Source organism: Boeremia exigua, assembly GCF_020726555.1.
Source record: "Boeremia exigua strain MPI-SDFR-AT-0100 chromosome Unknown C7974scaffold_3, whole genome shotgun sequence".
Lineage (NCBI taxonomy): Eukaryota > Fungi > Ascomycota > Dothideomycetes > Pleosporales > Didymellaceae > Boeremia > Boeremia exigua.
Genome location: NW_025763520.1, coordinates 1,748,846 through 1,771,711, shown reverse-complemented (window position 1 = coordinate 1,771,711; position 22,866 = coordinate 1,748,846). Strand labels below are relative to the sequence as shown.

The following is a 22,866-nucleotide window of genomic DNA, read 5'->3' as shown; positions in this document are numbered from 1 at the left end:
TATATTTTATGAGAGTGGGTGCAGTGGTGTTGTGGGAGGACGGTGTTCCAGGGTTGGCTCTTTCACCCTAGCAGTTCCATGCAGAGCCGACCACTTATGCGATAGGCGGGCACTGGCCCAAGTCGAGCTCGCCAAGCGGATACCTGCGTCACATCCGGACTTAAGACGCTTTGTGCAGGAACAAGTGGAAATTGGGAGAAGCCTCGACGCCCGTTCTGGCGACGTGCAGCTTTGTACAAATGAGGCTCTGGACGGCCAGGAGGCAACGCAGCACGTGCGCAGCATTGCACAGCGAGCGTGCACGCATTCCGTCCGCAGGGCAAAAAGGCAGGGCGCCCGCCAAGGGGCTCGCGTCGAGCTTCACATTGATCACCCCGCTGTGGCATGACGCCGGTCTCAACGGTACCGGACTGAGAGGCACCGAAAATTCTTGCAGCTGCGTCGAGGTCCGTGGCGTTTGACTCGCTCGAACCACACTGACGCACGCATATGATACGACTTGTCGTACAACTGCATCGCCTAGCTGCAGCCTCGCGCGTGCAAATCTGGCAGTGAGTGTCTGGACGGGGCGCTGGGCGCTGCTTGTGTTGGCCGGCGCTGCTCTTATTGCTCTGAGCCTCTGGCTGGCCGCCAGCCTCGGCCTTTGCAGGCCAGCAGTACCAGTGCAGGCTTTGGCTGCTCGCGCGCACGCAGCGTCAGGTTTGTGTCCCGGCCATCTCGCTGCAGCCCGGGGAGCGACGACGGGCTCGCTCCACCGCGCTGCACTGCCTGTCATGTTGGCAACGGCCCGCTGCTTTCACGTGAAACATCATTCGATCACCCACTACGCCGCATGCGCACTAGCCCCGCCTTCCCCAGAGTCCCGTGCTGCATCGCGATAAGTTGCTATCGAACCTCGGTCACTCCACGCAAGACGGCGGACGCTATAAGCAAGCCGCCCTGCGCTGTCGGCGCACCGCCCTGAACACACCATCAATGGACACGTCACGCTCGCCCTCGGCGTCGCGATCGCGGTCACGGCGCTCGTACCCCAACCTCCACAACCTCTCCCTCGCACCTCTCAGCTCCAAGTACCCGCTCGACGCCTCCTCCCCGCCGTCCCCCACCGAGGACGCCAACAGTACCGACACGCCGCGCACGTCGTACATTGCGCAGAAATCCGCCCCCACAACCCCCGGCATCCTCAGCCTCAGCCAGAGCCGCAGCACGTCCCGCACCGGCCGCCGCACACCCTACGCCTACGACACCTACTTCGCCCCGCCGCGCCCCGACCCTCGCGATGCCGGCGATATCCCCAAGGCCCACAGCACAACCGCCCTGCTGCCCGCTGTCTCCTTCGCCGAGCCGGCGCCCCCCGAGCACGCGCGCCACCACACGCGCAAGCACACCGCCCCCCTCCCGCTGCGCCGCCACCACACCAGCGAGGGCAACGACGACTGGCTGCACCGTGCCGGGCTTGTCATTGCGGGCGAGACGCGCGACGCGCGCGGCCAGGGCTGGCTGGTGCGCCGCGAGAGCTCTACCGCGCTAGTGGGCGCTCCAGAGCCGGACGCCTTCGCCCTGCGTGACGCAAGACTCGTCGCGCGGCTGTCGGGCGAGCCTGCTGACGGCCCCGAGTTTCCCACCTTCTCGCCGCGCGGCAGCAGGGCGCCGAGTAGGCTGGCGTCGCGCGCCGCGAGTCGGGTGCCGAGTGCACGGCAGAGTCGGCGTGGGTCGCGGGTTGGGTCGCGGGTTGAGCTCGCCATGGCAGGGCGGCACGGGCTGGAGTTCAGAGCGGACGAGGGCGACGAGAGCGCCATCGAGCCTGATTTTGTCGAGGCGGACGAGGAGGGCCTGGACGATGAGGAGGAAATCGCGCGGTTGGCGCGGGAGCGTGGGTTTGGGCTCGGCGGCTGGGTGGATGCGTTGATTGGGTGGTCGCTGTTCTCTGTAGAAGAGGACGGCGAGGGGTCCGAGGATGAAGAGGAGGGCCAAGTGCAGCCGGCGAATCTGACCAAGGATGAGGCGAGGCTTTTGAGGGAGGTAGAGGCGAAGAGGAGGAAGATGGAGCGCGAGAGCATTATTGCTGCGAGTGCGTTGAAGGTACACGACAAGACCGAAGGCGGCGAGGTCAGGATCGATGTGCCCAAGCCGCCGGAGGGACAAGAGGCGGGCGGGTGGCAGGATGCGGCGTGGCTGCTGAGTGTCGCTAGCAAGGCGCTGTTCTAGTCTTCGTCGTCAATGAGCTTTCCACTGCCTTCTGCGACATTCAGATACCAAGTTGCGAAGCCCTCAATGAGGTCATTACTCTACATGTATCGTACACCCAAGTGCTCTACGCCTCACTCGTCCAGACACCAGACTACCACATCCCCCACCCTCCTTGCATCATCATGGAAATGACTGTTGAACCCCCTCCAACACTCCTTATACCTCGTATTTCTCAACACCTCTCCGAGCTGCTCCTCCAGCGCCTCGAAGAACACCAGATTCTGCGGCCAGGCTCTGCGATACTTCGCTCTAAACTTCGGATTTTGGGCAGCCAGGAATTGGGCGGAGCGGCTGCCCGCCGATGATATGGTAGCCACAGCCTCCATATTGTCGCGCAACCAGCGCCGAGGGCCTGGGTTGAGGTAGAACGCGTCGGCCTCATCGAGATAGTGGGTGCGGTCGGCCAGGGGGATGCCGAGGGGCGGCTCACATGTCAGTGCCCAGGCGGTGATGGCGGGGTGCACGAGGTGCGAGCGCCAGGGTGTGGAGTGGCAGGGCATAAGGAAGCCGACCGTCGTGTTGAGCGTCGTGGATGGGGTGGAGGAGTAGGAGGAGAGCGCGTTGCGTGCCTCGTGCTTATGTCGGACATATTGCAAGACGGATATTACGCCGCGTTGGTGGGTTTGTGAGGCGTAGCCGGCGATTGTAACATTAATGAGGAGAAGAAGACCGATGAGGGCCTGACGCGATAGTGATGCTCGTTTTGGAAGGAAGCGTGACAGAGGTTGCGCGGATATGACGTGCAGGAAGGGTAGGATGGGGTAAAGGAACCGGACTTCTTTGTGCGAGATCAAGCTCAGCGCGAAGGTCATGATGAGTATCGTCCATGCTAGGCGGGTCAAAATCCCGTGGCTAATTGGGGGTGCATTGTTAGGAGGCGTCGGGGGTTGTAAAGACTGACACAGGCCTATCACGGCGAAGGGCAGAGCTGTGGTCAGCAGCAGCGGTAAACCCTCAGTGAAGTAGTAATCTGGGCGGTTTCTGCCATAGAAAACAGCCAGAGACTGAGCAATGTTGAAATATAGGAACTGCAAGGGAGGGAGAGTCCAGGTGCCGTAGTAGAGTCTGTCAGACAGTACTGAACAGCCAAGCACAAACGATCTGGATCAGTCAGTCAATGTTCAGGCACGGCTGGGCCTATGACCATATTCGGACGCATGCATGAACACCTACTTACCCGCATAGTATAATCTCACGGATCAGAATATACCGCATCTTCTTCGGGGCGTGCCATAGTGTCGGAGCTGAGATGGGTAGCCAGATGAGGATGTTTGTGGGCCGCAGTATGCACGCAAGAGCCGCCAGGAGCAGTGACGAACGTAATCTGTGCCAGCGTAAGCTCAAGATCATAGGTGGGTTGTGGTGACGGCTCACTGCAAGATAGAGTCGAGATGGCCTTGGGCTGCAGCGGATGGTTTGCCTTGTTCCTGGGATTTGCTGGATGCTGTCCAATGCCAAGGCCAGTGGTAGACGGCGACGGAGGTGATAGCGGTCTCAAGGCAATTGGACAGCGTCCGCGTTGAGCAGAACCACTGCCACGGGCTGCATACAGATAGTGCGAGCTAGTGTAACACGCAATCAGACATGCGAGATTGAGGCATATTTGCAGGGTGACAACATACAGTAGCGAATGCTGTGCGACTGCGTCGACCGTACACTTTCTCCGCAAGTTTCCAAGTGTAGCAGTCGAGTAGCGCAGCGGACACAGCCTGGACAACCTTGGGCGTTGACAGCAGTAGTTCGGCTTTGACAGGTAGGCTCGCGCCACAGAGGTCTGCTAAGTGTGCCGCGACTCGGTAGGCGGCTGCAAATAGCGCAGGATGCAGGGACGACCGCAACTGCGTTCTCCACTCCTGCTCAGTGTGAGACGGAGCGTTGCAAGGCAATTCCCCCACAGAACCAGATAGATAGGACTGTCAGAGGGCGAAGGGGGGTTACCCAAGTGATCCACGCATTGCTGGACTCACCAAAAGCCAGCTGCCATGCAGGCTCGAGCGACTGGAAGAACTCGTCGGGCTGGAAGAAGGTGCGCAGCGTCAATGCATTCACGACGCGGACAGCCAGCAGCAGACCGAAGACGCCGAGGGCCGAGTCACGATAGCTGGTAGACTGGGATTTTGGCGAAGCACCAGTCGCGGCGGCAGTCGTGGCATCTGCGGAGTCGCTGGCGGGCGACATTGGGCGATCAGACCGGAGGCCGCTGCAGCGAGCACGAGCAAGCGGGCGGGTGTGGACAGGCAAGCGAGGGATGGACTTTGATGCAGAGGGTGACGAATCTCACGATGGCAGGCAGGCTTGGCACGATGCACCAGCCCAATGCGTGCTGCACCAGAGCGTTTGTGTCGGGAGTGCAGAAGTTGATGATCCGTTCTATGCCTGTCTGGGTATTTCACGATAGACCACGGCCGGCGTCTAGACTGCACGCTCGTCTGTTCCGAGGTTGGCCTGGCACGACGCTGTGCAACCTGGCCGAGCGGTGGTCTGTGAGTGCACGATAGGCAGCGATGAATAATGGTAGGGTAATAGCATCGGGTGTGCGCGCGGCAGCGGCGAGGGCGGCCTCAACAACACCAGCGGTCCAGCGACCGAGTTTGCAGATGCCAGAGCGCAGCGTTGTTGCGCCCTGGAAAATCCGGGGCAGCGAGAGGGTCCACGGGCCTGCTCGTCAGCGTGCAGGGGGCTCTTGGGGTGTCGCATCCTCGCAGACGGAGGTTTAAGGTTCGGCGCCTTGGCCAGCGCGCGCTGCTCTTATCGCGGCTGGCCCATAATTGCTGTGACGAGCGCGCGCGCTGCAGCGCAGGCCGGCGAGGCACAAAGGCACCGTGGCACCATCGCACCATCCCTGGCTGCTGGCTGCTGCTGGCTGCTGGCTGCAGACGCACGCTGAAGGGCTCCCAACAGCGCCAGGCACGTCTGCGCAGCGAGGCAGGACGACGGGCAGGCCACCGCAGGCTGCGCTTATCGCAGCCGACGGCTGTGCAGCGAACCACGGCTGCACGCCTGCACTGCACGCTGCACGCTGCACGCTGCACGCTCGCAGTGCGCCACCAGCGAGGTGGTGAGGGCCGGGGCGCGCCAGCCAATGCGACGGCGCGGGCGCATTGGCTGGGGCTTGGCATGTATGTGATTTCGCCGGCCCGCAGCAGCGAGCGCACGCCGGGGGAGGAGGCAGCGCCGGCCAGCAGTACATGATGAGGCCGGGCTGCTCAACACGGCGCGCTGCACTCCCTCTGTCCGCCGTCGCCGTGCCTGCTGGTGTGCCTGCCCGTCCGCCTGCCTGCCGGCCTGTCTGCTCGTCTGCCGTCGGCCGTCTGCCTGCGCCGTGCCGCTGCGAGCCCTGCGTGCCTGGCAGCTCGCCGCCGTGCTTTGTTGGATGCTGGCGCCCCGCCGCGCCGCGTCGCTCTAACCTCTAACTCGCCCGCCGCTGCGGCTCCACTCTGTTGGGCGCTCGTCATATCACTGCCCCTTCTGGCCGCTTTGGGGCGATCGTGTCTCTCAACCAGCCCATCCCGGCCGGCAGCCAAGAGTCCTGCCCTCCCGCCGGTTTGCAGCAGGAGCCTTCACGCCGCACCTCGACCGCGCCCTCGAGCACCGCAGCACTCGCCCGCCCGCCCGCCGCCGCCCGCCTGCCGCTGCCCGCCTGCACGCCGTGAACGACTCGGGGCCTGCGAGCGCAGCATGCCACGCCCGCCGACCGCGCCCCGCGAATAATCTGAGCCCGCCGCGGCCCTGACATGGTTGCACTGCGCGGCTGAACTGAGACGACTGCGCGCTCGCCCGCCATGACTGGCCCGGCCCCGACCGCGGGGGAGCACCTGGACGCCCCGGCGCGCTCCCACTCGACGCCCCGCGGCTGCGACGGCGACGGCGACGGCGACGCAACGCCCGGCCAGCAGCGCCCGCCGCTCGACCCGGCCGACTGCACGCCGCGCCACGAGGCCCCCTCGTACGCCGTCGCCGCGGAGCCCAGCTACTTCTCGCCGCAGCCCCGCCGCACGTACTCGTCGACCATCACGCGCAGCACGCCCGCCTCGACCGACCCGTCGCCCGCCGCCAGCGCCAATGCCTCGACCACCTCGGTCAACACCACCGCCAACCCCTCCGCCACGCCGCCCGCCTTCGGGCCCGCGCTGCACCCGCTCAACCGCCCCGCCTACGAGCGCGACCTCTCCCGCATCTCCGACATCTCGACCGCCAGCACCGCCACCGTGCGCGCCCACCCCGCCGGCCCGCTGCACCACCACTTCGCCTCGGAGCCCTCGGTCGCCCAGCACCGCGATGGGCCCGTCTACCCCAACCAGTCGTACGCTGCCCTGCAGTTCCAGCAGTACCCCACGCCCTACACCCCGCCCATCCTGCGCGCCCGCAGCTCGCACCCGGCCCACTTCTCCGCCAACTCGGTGTCGGCCATCCCGTCGTTCGGCGCCTCCAATGTCCACTACCGCGACATCATGGAGTCTGCTCCGCGCACCGCCGGCAACTCCCCCGTCAGCAGCCCCGGCCTCTTCGACCCCAACCGCCGCATCCCGTCTGGCTCGACGGAGCCGACCGACGGCCTCTACTCGAGCCCCTGGCTCCACCACACCCACCGGCAAGCACCGAAGGAGAGCCACATCGCCGACGTGACCCACGACCCCGTCTCCGGCCGCAAGGTTGTCAATCAATACGAGATCATCGACGAGCTGGGCCGCGGTGTGCACGGCAAAGTCAAGCTCGGAAAGGACCTGGCCTCGGGCAAGTACGTGGCCATCAAGATTGTAGATCGCTACTCCAAGCGCCGGCGACTGGGCAAAAACACAAGCCACGAGGACAAGATCAAGCGCGAGATTGCCATTCTCAAAAAGGCCCGACACCCCAATATTGTCAGCTTACTCGAGGTCATAGACGACCCGGCTAAGAAAAAGGTCTATATAGTGCTCGAGCACGTAGAACTCGGCGAGGTCAAGTGGAGGACCGAAGGCGCCCCCGAGGTCACGTTGGTCGAATGGCGGCGCTTCCAGCGAGAAGCCGGGGGTATCTTCGACGACGACCGAGCAGCACAAGAGGACGAGCGCATCATCAGGATAGCACACCAGAAGCTCGCCCGACAACGCCGCCGCGAAGCAAGAGAAGCCCATCTTCGCCGTCAAACAGTCACCGGCAACGAGCCCTGGAGTTTCGAGTTTGGAGGTGATTCTGATGACGATGTTTCTTCAGAGGCAGGTCGAAGTTCTCGCACCTCGAACCGTGAGGACCGCCCCCACAGTCGCGTTCAGTTTCACGAACGGCAAGAGCCTCTGTCCCACACCGATGACACTATGGAAACCGCATTCCGCGCATCGATGCATACCCTGGGACATGACAAAGACGAAGAGCAGGCTGCGACTGGCTTGGAAGGTACCATGTATGGTGCATATGACACTGAGTTCATACGTGGCCGAACCCCCAGTGTTGCCGAGAGTAGCTCCTCCCATCCCGAGGGCGAACACGAGGGGATACCAGAACACTTTCGCTACGTTCCGCTCATGACCATTCAGGGTGCCTGGGACGCTTTCAAAGACACCGTCTTGGGTCTTGAATACCTCCACTACCAAAACGTCATTCACCGAGATATCAAGCCCGCCAATCTTCTCGTGACCAAGGAGCATCGTATCAAGATTAGCGATTTTGGAGTATCCTACCTTGGACGCCAGAAGACTGATGAGGTTCTCGGAGACCAATCAGAGAATGAGGTACAGGAGGAGGACGAAGCCATCGAGTTAGCAAAGACTGTGGGTACACCGGCATTCTACGCACCAGAACTCTGTCGCACTGATTTCACTGCCGAGACTCCTCACATAGACGGGGGTATCGACGTCTGGGCTCTGGGGATCACGTTGTATTGTCTGGTCTACGGTCGAGTGCCGTTTCATGAGAACAATCCTTTCGCTTTGATGAAAGCCATCAGCGGAGACGAACCTTACATACCTCGCTACCGGTTGAAGCCTGTCTCTGAGCGCGCAACGTCCAGGCCGAATTCTCATGGACGCAATATGCAGCCAATATCAAACGCTAGGAGAGCTCCCCATGACGTCGATTACGAAGAGATCGACGACAACCTCCGGGACCTGTTAAAGCGTCTGCTTGTAAAAGAGTCTGAGCATCGCATTACCATACATGAGATTAAGAGGCATCCGTGGCTTCTCCAGGGCATTAACAACTACACCTCCTGGATGGAAGAGACAGACCCCAATCGTTCTTCGCAAGGCCGCAAGATCGAGATTACTAACGACGATCTGGAAAGAGCCGTCGTTCCTGTTGGCTTCGTTGAGCGTGTCCGGTCAGCTGCGAAGAAGGCCACAGACTATGTCACCAAAAGCTTCACGAGGGGCGGTTCCAACTCCCGTCGTCGCGCACAGAGCTCTGCGCATGATCTGCCTCCCAGTATGAGCACCACTTCCTCGAGTAGTACCATTAGTCAAGACGCGAGACGAGGAAGCATAGCTCCCAACGCAATTTTAGACATGTTAGGCAGATCCCGCGAGTGCGAGCATCCTCTTTCTCACAGCGTCACCGCAAGCCCAGAAGCAAAGGAACGGGCAAAATACTTTGATAGCCCCGATTCTAGGAAGTCTTCGCCTATGCAAAACGTGGAGACATACCGACCGGCTTTGCAAGATCGATCAATCTCATCTGTATATACCATACGGCAAGCTAATCTGGAACCTCGAGCTACATCACCAATGGTTCCTTCAGCATTGCCTGGCACTCCGACTGCGTTGGACACGCCCACTGGATCGCACCTAGGCGGTCTGTTCGGAGGTCTTCCACGTAGGGTTGTCAACAGCATGAAGAGCAAGGACAAGCTTAAGCCTCCCCGAGACTACGCCCGGAAGAAGTCGTTCGATAATTCTATCGACAGACTAATGATTGGCGAGCAAGATCCTCATGGCGTCCCAAGTCTCGCACTCAGCACAACTAACGCGTCCGGTCACGTCGATCAGCCGGACGTGAAAGAGCTTTCACCCATCGCTCGCAGTCGGTCGCCAAGCTATTCGGATGCACAATCTCTCGATCCTCTTGACTATTCATCAAGACAGTCGTCTTTATCGTCTTTGTCGTCCCGTCTTGCCGGCAGATGGGCGCTTGCCAACGAGCTCGAAGTTGGGCCTACATTGGACATACCTCATGGATCATGGAAGTCGCAGAACTCTTCTCGTTCTGCCCATACCGCGAACTCTCATTGGCTTTCTAGCGCACACGAGACATCGGATGAGCGATTCAACCGTGCCAAGGATGAGTTCATTCGTCGGAGAGTACAGGAACAAAAGATGGGCCGCGAGCGTTCGGCATCTACGACCCAACGACCTGGCTCGGCTCTTGATCAAACTGCTTGTCCCCCCAGCCCAGACGATGTGATATTCAATGAGCGTCAAAAGGTAGTCAGCCAGCATCAGAAGGTCGAGGAGTACCTTGGCACACATCACGCAGAGTCTTCCGAGAATAGTCCTATCGGAGGACAAGAGCGAGGCTTAGCCTTCTGTTCTTCAGAAGAACAGTTCACGCCCATGTCGCAGTCAACCTCGAATCCGTCCATCCCATCCGTCGCATCCGCTGGCTCGTCAGTCCCAGACGAATGCGGGTCTCTGGACCAGTTCGCGAACATGTTACCAACAGCGTCTGCGGATTCGATTGCACACAACCAGTTTGATGCTCCTCTCGATGACCTTGCCGGCTACGACGGGGATCACGCTATCGATAGCGACGAAGAAGACAGTAGCGATGACGATGGTGGCCTCTTTATGGGCAGGAAAAAGCCCGCGCCCAAACCTCGACGGAGCAACTCAGTTTCAAACGGTGAGCTTGCTCGCTCCAATATCTCGAAAGATATCAGGAGTAGCCGCCGCCGCTCAGCTCGCAGTGGTAGCAACGGCACCGTGAAGAAGATCCCTCCGCCTGGTGCGGCAGACGCATCGGCCACCGCCTCTGCCGAACAGACCCCGGAAGCTTGAGCACATCTGCACTTCGCATACCACACATCATTGTCTCTGTACGAATCTGCATACCTCGGGCGTCTCGAAACAGCACACATGATATATCGGAATACCCATTGTTCTTATTGTATAAACACAGCACCAACATCACCACATATAAACCCCCTCCCCCCCCCATATGGACTGGCGCGCGGCGTTTCACCACAAAACTTCAATTACGGCGGGCGTTCTCTTATCCATCTCCTTTGGCCCCAGCCACTACCCTTCAGTACCCATCGAGACCATTTTCTGCTTTCCATTTTGCATGGCACGAGGCGCGTCGGAAGATCAGATATACATTCAGGCGACAAGGCGGCACGTATGATTGACGAAACGAAGGAATGAAAAGGCAAGCTGCGATGAGATGAGCCGGGATGAGCTGAGGCCTAGTGTCGCAGGCTAAGGCTCGTTGCAAAGTGTTTGCATCGTGTCCGGGTTCGCAGGGCTTTAGCTTGTTTCGGTAATGTGCATTAGACCTCTCTCCTCTTTTGTATTAACAGTGGCCCTCGACGAGGTAGAGGGTGCGCTGCTTGTGGCGGCGGTAGTGATAGTAATTCCTGGTGCTGCAAGGCCCACTTGTACCATTCTCGCTCTCGAACGTGCCATGCCGTGCCGAACTCTGATCCGTCATGTCTTCTTCGCCCTTCGCACCGCTCCTGCCGCTCCTGCCCAGCCGCACACCGATCGCGTGCACTTGTTTACTCATCTAATACCATGTGCAAACGCCTCTCGTGTCGCCTTCCTCACCTACACAATATTCCTCGTCTTCCTTGCTCACTAACCGCGCCGCCCTCGCCGCACGAATCGACTCTCCCGACCCAGTGTATGGCTCCCTGCCCATACCATGCAATGCCGTCCCATATGTCCCCGCTTCGGGTACCGTGCAGTACACCTTGCGCACGCCGCACGCCATGTCAGCGCTGATCGGTGTGATAGGATTCTTGCGCGCGTGGAGCGGGAGGCACGTGGTTTGTCGGGCTCTGTTGCGCTGAGTAGCGCTGAGTAGCGCTGAGGACGGGAGCATGGGGGTAGTGTAGCATTAGGTTTAATAATTTCCAGCGGCAGCGTCGGGGTAGTAGCTAGACATAGCGTGGAGGCTGGTTTGTAGAGATAGGACTGTTGGGGTGTGCACTATCGTACAGTACTGTGCAGTGCAATAGAGGCTGAGTGAGCAATGTGTCATCGCACTTGCATTGCATGTCAGTTCTGTCAGGTATGGGACCGGGTGCTGAAGCCGAAGCTAAGGGCGAGAGTGCGGGGATGAATGGGTGTGGACACGCGGTGGCGTGTAGTGGATCTATGGAATTACGTCAACTCTGTCGCTGCAACGTACTGCATGCAGCGTGCTGCTTAGAGGCCTATTTGGGCTGGGGGGTTTTGGGGGCGTTGTTGTGTGGCGTCGGCCGTCGATCGCGGTCTTGGAACGTATAGTTTTTTCCTGCAAGGCTATGTGGCTTCAGCGCCGTCTTGCAGACATATGGTTTTTTGTATCAGCACAGTACTGGCAGTGCCTCAGATGAATCGCCTGGGAATGACGTGAGACTTGCGGCTCGCCTAGACGATGGTGTGGATGAGGCCTTGATGCAACAGCCACAGGACGCAAGAGGCATACGGTAGGTGGTCTTAGAACAGCAGCATAAGTAGGACAGATTTCGCCTGACAGTTATTGGGACGATAACATAGCGTCCTAGTAATCTGGATCGAGTCTGACGCAGGCACTTGCGGTCACACATCACACCCACCTGCACAGCAGGAAGCGCCTGGTCAACAACATGCCGAAGTTATGTCACGCGATTTTAGTGATATTGCATGTGAACGTTTTTTCAGAGAAGAGACTGAACAATGGAATAATCTGTCATAGAGGGCGAACCAAGGTCATCAGCATGTGCTCTAATGTTTGGCTCTGAATGAAGCTCTCAACTTATGATTCAAAGTTACAGCCGCCTGGCATTGGTGGGTGCGACCTATTGTGCCAGGGTGATGAACGGTTCCCAATCTTGATGGGTTGTACAACACTCAAGGTATTTGAAGGAAGGGTCATACCATCCAAATCTAGATAAAGATCTTCCCAGAGCGAGACCAATTCGGTGCCCATACGTTCTTCGAAACTCCTTGCGGCACTACTACGACAAATACACGACCAGCTACTTTTTGAGTATGACCTGCATAGCTAGCAAGTGCAGAGTTGAACGACATCGTTTCGCGACCCTACTTGCAGGTTTTAAGCGCATTTGATGATGGAGGGTGCAGTCTGAATAACGACTGATGCCGTGGATCGTCTTCCTGTCTGATGACATGTCAGATTCGTGGTATACCGGCTTCGCAGACCGAATCAGATCCTAGAAGCGGCAACAAGTACCGGATGAAGTTGAGTCTTTCGTGAGCATCAAGCTTGGTACTTTATGTAAGGACCAGAACAGAATTGACTCCAGCGTCTCACTCGCAACATCAAGTCCTCCCGAAATTCCCTATAACATCGACACTCAGCCTCGATCAAACGATTTCATCCACCTGGAAATCGATTTTGGAGACGATACCTGCATCAAATCGCTAGACTACGCAACCTTCTCCAGCTGGAGTGCCGTCGAAGAGCTCTTGATAGATATGGAGAAAGACGGCATAATCATTGAAGAGCTCTGGGATGTGGCTGGGAGCCTGCAGGTATGTATGGGCGATTGGGACGCTCGTGTTCGTCCAGGATGGGATATTCGAATGCACGCACGGGCAACGCTAGAGACACATTGTCTAGACAACAGCAGCGACAGCGATGGTTCTGAGAACATTTCAGGCCAATGGGTTGAAGAAATTCTCGATCAGTATCAAGAAGAGTGGTGCCTTCCAAGATGGAGGGCCAAAGTTGAGCAACAAGAATCGATGAGCATCGTCATGCAGGAACCATCTTATTTAATGCTCGCACTGGGTTGCGTATTGATGGTATTTTTCACAGTCGCGATCGTCGTGTACACTGCTTGATACCGAGCTCATGAGAGGGTGCTCAGGTGAAGCAAAGCAAAGCGGACAAGACAGGTGCAGAAATCCAGCATTTGTCTACCGCCTGCGATCCACGTCGGCCTAGCGCGCGAGACTAGCGCCTTCTTGTGCGTGGATGACGTGGGGGAACACCTTCGCCAGGCCTCAAGACACGAACGAGTCCAGCAAGACAAACGATGAACAACATGGCTTCGCGAATAAACAATCTGCGCTCGATATTGCCGGATTTGGAATCTGCGCTCACCTCTTTCACACATTCGTCATCGAGGTTCCACATCGTTCGCACCATCAACCCCACCAACACACAACCGAAGACACTCTACATCCTAGACTCCAGTTTCAATCCGCCTTCGATTGCGCATCTTTCGCTTCTACAATCTGCATTGCAAGACAATGGCCAGCTGGAGCATAGTCCATACAGGCTACTGCTTTTGTTTAGCACGCAGAATGCAGACAAGGCTCCCAGCCCCGCAAGCTTTGTGCAGCGCATCGCGCTGATGACTGTTTTTGCCGAAGATTTCTCGCGGACACTGAAGAATTCGTCTGCTGGCACAGATCTCGCGAACATATCAATTGACATTGGCCTTACCAAAGAGCCGTACTATTCGGACAAATCGGTAGCGATAAGGGATACCATCCCTCCCTTCTACTCTTCCGATCCTATTCACGTTCACCTCACCGGCTACGATACGCTCATCCGCTTCTGCAATCCCAAATATTATCCCAAGTATGATCCACCGCTCTCGGCACTGGGCCCATTCTTTGATGCTGGCCACAAATTGCGTGTGACGCAACGACCGGCTGACCCGACTGACATGTCTTCGAATGAGTATGGTTCTGTGGAGGAGCAGCAGAAATATGTGGACCACTTGAGGGACGGTACACGTGAGAAAGATGGCTTCAAGTCGGACTGGGGTCACAGCATCGATATGGTAAAGGCTAAGGATGGCGTGGGAATCAGCTCGACAAGGGTGCGGAATGCTGCGAGAGAGCGCAAGTGGGACGTGGTGCAGGAGCTATGCACAGAGGGCGTCGCCGCGTGGCTTAAGGATCAGAGTCTATACCTTGAAGCTGGTGGTGTCTGAAGGGACAGCACTGCTTCCTCTACGACCGGCAGCGATAATGACCTTCAAATTCGAGCGCTTTCCGGAAGCTTCCTTAGTTCTTTGCTGCTCTTGCTGCCTCACCACCGTGCTTGCCTCGTCCGTATGTTTAGCGGCACCACGTGGCTCACGTCCAGCAATGTCAAAAAGTAACGACACCAAAGCTCACACCAGTCACTCCGCCACCACAAATCAAGCATGGCGTCGAACTTCTGTTGTATCGCAGAGCAGGAGGGTCGACCGGACTCACCAGAGTTACCCAATGCTCGTCTAAACGGCACTACGCCTGCAAAACAACCTCTGTTACCAAAGCTACCTGGGTCCTCAAACTCTCGCTTTACGAGCTTTCGATCCGACGAACTTCACGAACTTCACCAGATCTTCGATCGTGCTCAAGATGGCGCAGACGACAACACCACTCCTGCCCGGGCATCTCGTGCACGGTTCAGCCGTGCATCGGTCTACAGCCTGCACAGCTTGCACAAGATGACAAGCATGCGTTCCTTGATAAGGCGAAGGTTTTCGCGAGATCTGACAAAGAAAGAATCGGCCTTCGAGATCCACACCGAGGCAACGGAGAGCGTCATCACGAGCGATCACGACACTGTGGTCAAGATCTCGAAGATCGAGGCTACTCAGCAACTTCAAATCACGAAGCACGACCTGCGCAAGGATCTACTCAGCGATAAGAAGCCAGATCAAGGCGGTTACGACTCGGATGCTGAGATACTTGGCGTTTTAGCACGTAATGCCGGCAAGAAAACACCCAGCAAAAGAGCGAGCATACACACCGTCCGATGGTCACCATCTACTGGCAGGTGAGCTTATGGTCACAGCTTATCACCTCGTCATGAGTCTGACCTGTACAGCAAATCAACGCCAGAATCTTCAACCAAAAGCCGCACCGATGGTGAACGTGGTCGCCACGAAATACCGCCTTACCAGATCCAGAAGCCTCCAGCTGTCTCACTGGCCACCCGCGTCGGCCATGTCTTCAGCACACCGAACCTACGCGTAGACGTCTCAGGTGGGAGAAACTGTGCGTTTAGACGCTCTCAGTCTGCCACGTCAATAGGTCTTCCACAAGTGCTGCCTCTGTCACCACTGTCACCGTTGCGACTTCCTAGTCTTACCGATCATGACCAAAACGGGATCCCCTGGGCTGAAACAATCAATGAAAGTCTTCGTCTCTCGCAATTCCCACCCCCACCAGATCATCTTAGTCCTCGAGGCTCACAAACATTACCACTGCCCGATGAGGCCGTTAAAACAACACAATGCGGGAGCCAAAAATCTAGCCCTGATGAAGGAGACCCAATACAAAGACCGAGCAAGTTGGCTACAGCTGCTGCCCAACCAGTCGGAATCCATATCCAACCACCGACTTCTATGGCCAGTCCCCGCCCGATCAACTTCGTTCGTGGCACACTCCAAACAAATGCACAACCTCTTTACGTTGAGGAAGCCAACGAGAAAGAATGTGAGAAGGAGGACAACTCACGTCATTCGGTGCATCTCTATAGTATGCGCATCTCGCACCATTTACGCTCCGGTTCACTGCTCTCATGGGAGCAGCTAGCTGATGCACCCGTACTCCCCTCACCAACGCAAACATGCCATGATCGAACCACTTCCGATCAGAGTGGCATGTCCCAAATGAGCAGGCAGATAATTAGACATGAGCGGCAAACGTCCAGCTCAGAATTCGCGAGCTCACAGGTGCCATCTAGATGGGGCAAAGTCTTGCTTGGGGATCACGACGTCCGAAGCGATATGGCATCTTCCATCTATTCAAGCCGACCACAGAGCCCCCCTGACAGCTTTGTCGCATCCTTGACTAGTTTAGGTCAAGTAGGCACGGCTTATGACAACTCCACTGGTAAACCTATCCATCTTCCTCGAATCCGTCGATCGAACTCTCCCCCAACCGACAACGAGGAAACACCTCGGGCGGCACCACGATATGGGTCTTCGAACCTGAGATCTGTACAAGGTGCACCCTTGACGGAGTCTTTGTCAGGAACACCTGTATCACTGGCACGAAAAAATAGCGTTGCAGATACCAAGAAGTCCAAGTTCCGCGAAGAGTTCAGCCCTTCCCCACCGCGAAGGAGGATTGCCCCATCTGAATCGATTGTCAAGTTCCTGAACCTGAAGCGACTCAGTGGTAGAAGCCAGAGCGCAGCATCTCTGATACCTGAACCTCTTATTCAAAGAGGTGACGCTACCTTCGATGAACTCGACGTTCCGACCAGCCGAGAACGACGACAGTCGCAGTCTATGATGAGCCTACAAGCGGAACAGAGTGCTTCATGCAAATTCAAGGGCCCCAATCATGTTTGGGACCAAGCACTGAAAGCCCATCAAGAAGAGAAAGCATCTTTATTCTTACCCATAAATCGCGACCTGGCTGCACGTGCCAGTCCCTTCCGCGAACGCAGCGGAAGTGTTATGACTCGCCATAGCGCGAACGAAAGCAGCGCTCCAGTAACGTCAGATCCTCGGACTGTATCTGGGAATCTTTTCACTCCATCATATAGTCCGTCTCCGATACCGAATCTCTACACAGATGATGAGCTGTGCCATTCCCGTTTCGTCTCACGAAGAAGTGCCATAACGGACGTCAAGGCAGGAAGCGTTGATCGAGAGGTCTCCGTCATTTTCGAGAAGCAAGGTGATAACCCTGATATCGTAGGAGCATGGGGTCGATATCCTTCGCATACTCGCGAAGATCGCGCCAACTCCGCCAGCAAATCAGACCGTGTGGCGAGCCGCGATTTTGCGCTCGAAGCTGCGATCAAGTTTGCATCCGCTCAATATGTCGATGAAGATATGATCGATCCCACTGAGCGTATACCCTCTACGCCACTGACACCAGGAGATAAGAGGAGAAAGAAGAAAGTAGGCGGTGAACGTATGGCAAAAAGCAACTCTATGACGTTTGGCAAGATGTTCATGAAGAACTATTCGAACATTTTCAAGAGCTCTTCCCTTGAGTTCAGGAAGCATGGGCGAAACCATCGCAGTTCCATTGCAACTGGCGGTGTGTTGGAGTTTCCAGAGCTTGAGCTACTTCCTGAAGTAGGGAAACAGGGATACTCTGTTGATGGTAGTAGCTATGGGAGTCTTGGCCGGCACCACTCAACGACAAGACGTCGTCGTACCAGTGATGGTCATCCCGCAAATGAGTTGCAGATGCTTGATTCTTCGACTACGTTGCGGCCTAGGCGGAATTCTTCAGCACCGAATCTCAACTTGCTTACTTATGACGGTACGAATGAAGATCAGCAAGGAAAAGATAACGCTCGCGTCTGGTCCATCTACTACGATGATTGCGTTCCCTCATATCCTCGCGCTAGTATCGACAGTTTTGGTCCAGCTCGGTTCGCTTTCGAGAGCCGAAACCCATCTTTGCGATCACGCACCATGCTTGGGCGCTCAACAAAGCACTCACGCGACAACAGTCGGTTGAGCTACGCCAGTTTTGTTAGCCGAGGAAGTGCACGCCCATATGCCAAGCCTCAGGAAGAGGATGATGACTTCGCAGAGAAGAAGAGCGTGGTCAGCGTTCGGCACAGCACTATGGATTTGATATCGAAGTTCAAAGAACAAGAGATTGCCGAGCATGAGAGAGTGCTCTCTATGGGAAGACCAGGGAGCCGTTACGGGAGTGGAGCATTGGCAGCGCTGTAGGCTTGTGGGTTGGACGACCGGGTCGTATGCGATACGTTTGTATTCCTACTTGCAAGTCTGTATGGATAGAAACAATTATGTCTTTCTCCGAACGAGGATAACAGTTGTTTTTGCTCATGATTCTGGGGGTATTGCCTAAATCACGTCGTCGTATCATCGCGGAAAAGTGTAAACTGCTGCTTCTTCAAGGAATCGAGAAGCCAAGGGTAAATTCAGGTGGTCAATGTATTGGACCACGGGTCGTTCATGAGATCAGATAGACGAATGTATATAGAGAGCACACGCGGTATAGTACCTTAGCCATGAGTCTTGTGCTCAGTGGCCTGAGTCGCTCTTTTGAGCGTCACAGCAATACTTGTGACAATCTCTGCGTGTTTGAAGCAATCCACACCAGCTCTAAGTGCGTGCTCTACTGCGACACAACATTATGGACGGAGGTAAGGCAGAGATATGAAGAGGCTTACCCGCCTATAGATAGTCTAGCACTTTCGTGGTTTTACCTGAGATTTCTCATATGACAGATCCTCTAATAGCCGGACTTCCTGCAACATTTACTCGAACAGAGGCAAAGTACTTATTTAGGATTGCTTGTTGATAGGATCCGAGAAGCATACAACAGAAAGGGGCTCTTAGATTTGAACTCGAGCATCAAGAAGAAGCAACCCTGCACAAGACACCACAACGACTTAGACAGGCTTACTGACACATACCTAGAGGGTGTTCCGCGTCTACTACTGCTACACAATCCTGTCACCGGTTTTTTGGGGCTTGCGATGTCTGATCAGTGGCTGACGATCAGGAATTCACAACACCAAATGCTTTTTCTTTGCTCCAGGGGTGATAGCTGCAGGAACAAGCATAGCTAAAGACTCGTAATGCGCATTATCCCATACGCAAGCATGCTTGACACAGAGTCAAGCTCTGATGCCAAGCCGATCCACTCCGCCTTCTAAAACTGCCGTTGAATTGTAGAGCTGCGTAATTCTGGACGTAATTATTGGTTGTACAGTGCAGCGGAGTCTCCAGAATCGTCAAAATGTGGAGATTCGGGCGGGTAGTGCCTTCATCTATGCCGTATGTGGTTAGCCCACCGCGCGTCTCGCACGCTCCGGCCTTATGTATACGTACAACACCAAAACCCCATGTCACGACAAATTGGCAGGCAGGGTAAAGCTTGTGTGTCAGGGCCTGCTTTGTATTATTAGCCGGCTGATTGGTGCGCAGCAGCTTACGCGTGTGGAGAGACAAGCGTAATGTTTGAAACGAGACCAGGAAGAGGAGAAAACAGGGCGCATTGGTATCAACGAAATACTGTAGCTGGGTATATTGGGGTTGTCATGGAGAGCATCAATATCGATTCGTACGTGGAGAGTGCGAAGTCTGCGTCGATATGGAAGGGCAAATCGCTTTGATCGAATGTGGACTTTCATCATAACCACATTACGCCACCAGAATCTCGAGATCTCAAAAACTCCGAGACGACAACTCGGGCCCGCTTTGCAGGCTTTTGCCAAGACGGTTGTCCGTCCTCAATTCAGTGCCTTGCGTATGCTTGGTGACGACTCAGCCTGAGCGAGGCCTGAGCACGACGATATCAACGCCGAGAAAGTGGAAATGCATTGACGAGCTCTGATATAAAAGTCCAGGTATCAGGCGCTCTAACAACCATCATCAACTCATTCACTTCTCTACAACAGTCTCTTTATCTCCAATCAATCTTTCAACATGAAGCTCATTTCTGCCCTCGCAGGAGCCGCTTTCCTCGCTCAACAATCCGCTGCTCATCCGGGTGACAGCCCCGAGGAGCATGCACGTGAGATTGCTCAGCGGGCTGCATATTTGAGCACCCATAAACGCTCACTCGCCCATTGCGCCGATACACTGAAGGCTCGCGGCAATGACCTCGCTATGGCTCACCGCCGTAGTCTCGAAGTCAAGAAGATGCGTGCTAAGCGCGCCATCGATCAAAGTAAGTCAAGTCGCCGCGATCTCACTCAAGCAACATCCACTAACCGCTACTATAGAGAGGAATTACCTCCGAGCCCGCGACCTGGACACCGTCCTGGCGACCTCCCACGCCTCGAATTTGACGGGCATCACTGCTGACACTGATCCCTCTGTTCTTTTCACTGGAAACAACTCCTGCATTCTCACTCCGGAGGTTACTCAGGGTCCCTATTGGGTCCAGGGCGAGCTTATCCGTGAAGACATCACTGAGGACCAGGAAGGTGTACCTCTGCACCTCGACATCCAGGTCATCGATATCAACACCTGCGAGCCCGTCCCTTCAGTCTACCTCGAGCTGTGGCACTGCAACTCCACCGGTGTCTACTCCGGTGTTGTTGCTAGCGGCAATGGCGACGTCAGCGACGAGTCGAACCTCGACAACACCTTCCTTCGTGGTATCAACCAAGCTGATCAGAGCGGTGTTGTACAGTTTGACACCCTGTTTCCAGGGCACTATACCGGTCGCGCCACTCATATTCACGTCATGACACACACACTCGATGCTACAGTGAATGACAACAGCACTTTGACTGGTACTTCGGTCAGCCATGTTGGTCAAATGTTCTTTGACCAGGACCTTATCGAATCGGTAGATGCCGTCGAACCCTACGCGAGCAACACCCAAGAGATGACTACGAACGCTGAGGACTCCATTCTCAGCGAAGAGGCCAGCGACGTTGACCCTATGATCGAGTACGTCTTGCTCGGTGATAGTATCTCTGAAGGTATTTTCGGATGGCTAGCTTTCGGAATGGACTCGAGCTCTTCTTACAACGTCACTCCTGCGGCCAACCTCTACGCTGAGGGCGGTGTAGCCAACGAGAACTCTGGTATGGGCGGCGGTGGCGCCCCTCCGGGTGGCAACGGTACTGGTGGTGCTCCTACTGGCCCAATGCCTTCCGGTGCTGTTTCCTCTGGTGCCGTATTTTCTGGCGCCGCTGCATTGACTGGCGGCTCAACCTTGACAACCGTTGTCTCCTCGTCTGCTGTCGCTTCTTCTGATGTCGCCTATTCCACTGTCGTTCCTTCTGTCGTCTCCAGTATTGCTACTTCCTCCGCTCCCTCGGCAGCCCCATCCAAGGCTCCTCAGGGCGGTAATGGCCAGAACCAACAGCAACAGAATCCGCAGGGCCCGCAACAGCAGCAGCAGCAGCAGCAGCAGCAGCAGCAGCAGCAGCAAGGCCAGAAGCAGGGCCAGCAGCAGAACCAGAAGCAAGCCAACGGTCCCCACCACAACTAAGCCTCAGACCGGTACATGTGTAGTTTTCGAACACTGCGCAGCAATTAGCTTAAGCATAGCGAAGGAGCACTCTTAATCCAACTTTACACACTCGTTTAAGAAATTCAGTATTACCTGCATATTCATCTACCATTGCGAGCATTTGCCTTTGTATCCCTTCGCACTTTCGTGACTTCCTTTACCGTGCATATCCTGCGTGGGTTCTTGCCACTCCAGCTCCAGCTTCAACTCCGATTCCTGACAACCCACAACTCTCTACGCAGGTCAAACCTCACTCCACCCACACCTCACCTCTCACAATCCTGCAACCCCCTAAGTAATTCATCCAACGCCTTTTGCCTCGCACCCTCCCTCCCATTACCTTTCACTTCACCCCCCTTTCCCACTGCCTCCGCGTTCACCACCCCTTCCTCCCCGACCAACCCCTCCAGCTGCCTTCCCACCGTCTCGCGATCCAACACGCGCCTCGCGTCCTCGAAACCACCAATATCCCTGACATTCGTGAACCCCAGCTCGAGCAGTCTCTTCCGTGCGATGGCGCTGCGCCGCCCGCTGCGGCAGTACAGCGTGATTTGGTCGTTTTTCGCAACGGTGGTATTTTGCGCGGCGTAGATGTCGGCGAGCGAGTCGATCGACGTGTACTCGATGTTCACCGTGGGTGCGATATCCGAGACGAGAGGGCCAGTGGAGAATTCGAGGGGCGAGCGGACGTCGATGAGGAGTTCTTGCGGCATTGTGACCGGGGATGTGTTGCGGTGTCAGCTGTGCTGGATGAGGGGTAGCGGCATGGCGGGGTTGTTGACACTTTCTCGACTGGCGGAGGAATTAACTTGAACTCTCCGAGGAAGACCTCTGAGTCTAAACCGGGGACACTGCACTCATGAACAGCGAATTTGCCCACTCTATTTCACACGTCTACACATGTATACTATGCCCCTCGGAAAGCGGTACATGTATCAATCGTAGACGCAAACTCTATTCAAATCAATCAAGCAATCTGAATGATGATATATTGCATGGCGAATTGCTGATGGACAGAGCCGCATGGCGGGCACACAGTCGACAAAAAAGAGCCGGCACCAAGCCACCAACAAAGATCACATCTTTGTCACAATGTCACCTTACGACAACAACCTAAAGTAATACCCGGAGCTACGTTTTGCCAGGGAAAGGGGCACTCTACAATTACAGAAATTCAAATACTATATTCCTGGTGTTGTTACCTTGTCACAAAGCTGCGAGCAAAGTTAAACTTAGGCGTCTGCTCTTTTGTCAACACCAAGGTCTTTTTCGCGATGTTGACGAATATAACTAAGTAATCTCGATGATGATCCATTGCTTGGCGAATGCCTTTCTATGTACATGGATACTGTGACTACGCAACACTGCTTGCGGCTCTTGCCTTTTCAGTCTATGCTCTTCAATGCCTGAGCCGGTGGTGTATGCCTGCCGTGTCGATGCACCCTTTTTGAACTCCGTCCCAGTATTAACAAATCCCATGGTATAGAACAGCAAAGCATGTAAAAGACGAAACATGATATCGTAAGCATCGCGAGAGAAAACGCTGGGTCGGTAGGCGTCTGAGCGCCTT

General features: G+C 56.0%; 8 protein-coding genes across 8 annotated transcripts; 6 read left to right on the top strand and 2 right to left on the bottom strand.

The window, feature by feature from the left end:
• Positions 1-8: 8 nt before the first annotated feature.
• Positions 9-2,208, top strand: C7974DRAFT_410321 (uncharacterized protein; the record flags this gene model as incomplete). The annotated part of the gene is made up of 2 exons (XM_046143458.1): positions 9-14; positions 883-2,208. The coding sequence occupies 2 exons, from the start codon at positions 9-11 to the stop codon at positions 2,206-2,208; spliced, it is 1,332 nt and encodes a 443-aa protein (XP_046000369.1).
• A 56-nt stretch (positions 2,209-2,264) lies between these two features.
• Positions 2,265-4,591, bottom strand: C7974DRAFT_129414 (Alg9-like mannosyltransferase family-domain-containing protein). Its single transcript, XM_046135338.1, has 5 exons — positions 4,189-4,591; positions 3,873-4,103; positions 3,625-3,812; positions 3,428-3,574; positions 2,265-3,351 (listed from the first exon to the last, which is right to left on the bottom strand). Exons 1-5 carry the CDS (start codon positions 4,426-4,428, stop codon positions 2,322-2,324), a joined length of 1,836 nt encoding a protein of 611 aa, XP_046000368.1. The 5' UTR covers positions 4,429-4,591; the 3' UTR covers positions 2,265-2,321.
• A 1,272-nt stretch (positions 4,592-5,863) lies between these two features.
• On the top strand, positions 5,864-10,462 carry C7974DRAFT_449448 (serine/threonine-protein kinase PAK1). The gene has a single exon (XM_046145706.1). The coding sequence runs from the start codon at positions 6,033-6,035 to the stop codon at positions 10,218-10,220; it is 4,188 nt and encodes a 1,395-aa protein (XP_046000367.1). The 5' UTR covers positions 5,864-6,032; the 3' UTR covers positions 10,221-10,462.
• A 2,368-nt stretch (positions 10,463-12,830) lies between these two features.
• On the top strand, positions 12,831-13,257 carry C7974DRAFT_388280 (uncharacterized protein). The gene has a single exon (XM_046141270.1). It carries the CDS (start codon positions 12,846-12,848, stop codon positions 13,212-13,214), a length of 369 nt encoding a protein of 122 aa, XP_046000366.1. The 5' UTR covers positions 12,831-12,845; the 3' UTR covers positions 13,215-13,257.
• Positions 13,258-13,260: 3 nt separating this feature from the next.
• Positions 13,261-14,425, top strand: C7974DRAFT_129391 (uncharacterized protein). Its single transcript, XM_046135336.1, has one exon. It carries the CDS (start codon positions 13,409-13,411, stop codon positions 14,315-14,317), a length of 909 nt encoding a protein of 302 aa, XP_046000365.1. The 5' UTR covers positions 13,261-13,408; the 3' UTR covers positions 14,318-14,425.
• Positions 14,426-18,125, top strand: C7974DRAFT_129392 (uncharacterized protein). The gene is made up of 2 exons (XM_046135337.1): positions 14,426-15,153; positions 15,205-18,125. The coding sequence occupies exons 1-2, from the start codon at positions 14,534-14,536 to the stop codon at positions 18,026-18,028; spliced, it is 3,444 nt and encodes a 1,147-aa protein (XP_046000364.1). The 5' UTR covers positions 14,426-14,533; the 3' UTR covers positions 18,029-18,125.
• Positions 18,126-19,753: 1,628 nt separating this feature from the next.
• C7974DRAFT_410316 (Intradiol ring-cleavage dioxygenase) lies at positions 19,754-21,275 on the top strand (the record flags this gene model as incomplete). Its single annotated transcript, XM_046143457.1, has 2 exons — positions 19,754-19,997; positions 20,053-21,275. 2 exons carry the CDS (start codon positions 19,754-19,756, stop codon positions 21,273-21,275), a joined length of 1,467 nt encoding a protein of 488 aa, XP_046000363.1.
• Positions 21,191-22,118, bottom strand: C7974DRAFT_421913 (uncharacterized protein). Its single transcript, XM_046144313.1, has 2 exons — positions 21,390-22,118; positions 21,191-21,308 (listed from the first exon to the last, which is right to left on the bottom strand). The coding sequence occupies exon 1, from the start codon at positions 22,007-22,009 to the stop codon at positions 21,563-21,565; it is 447 nt and encodes a 148-aa protein (XP_046000362.1). The 5' UTR covers positions 22,010-22,118; the 3' UTR covers positions 21,191-21,308; positions 21,390-21,562.
• Between the last annotated feature and the right edge of the window lie 748 nt (positions 22,119-22,866).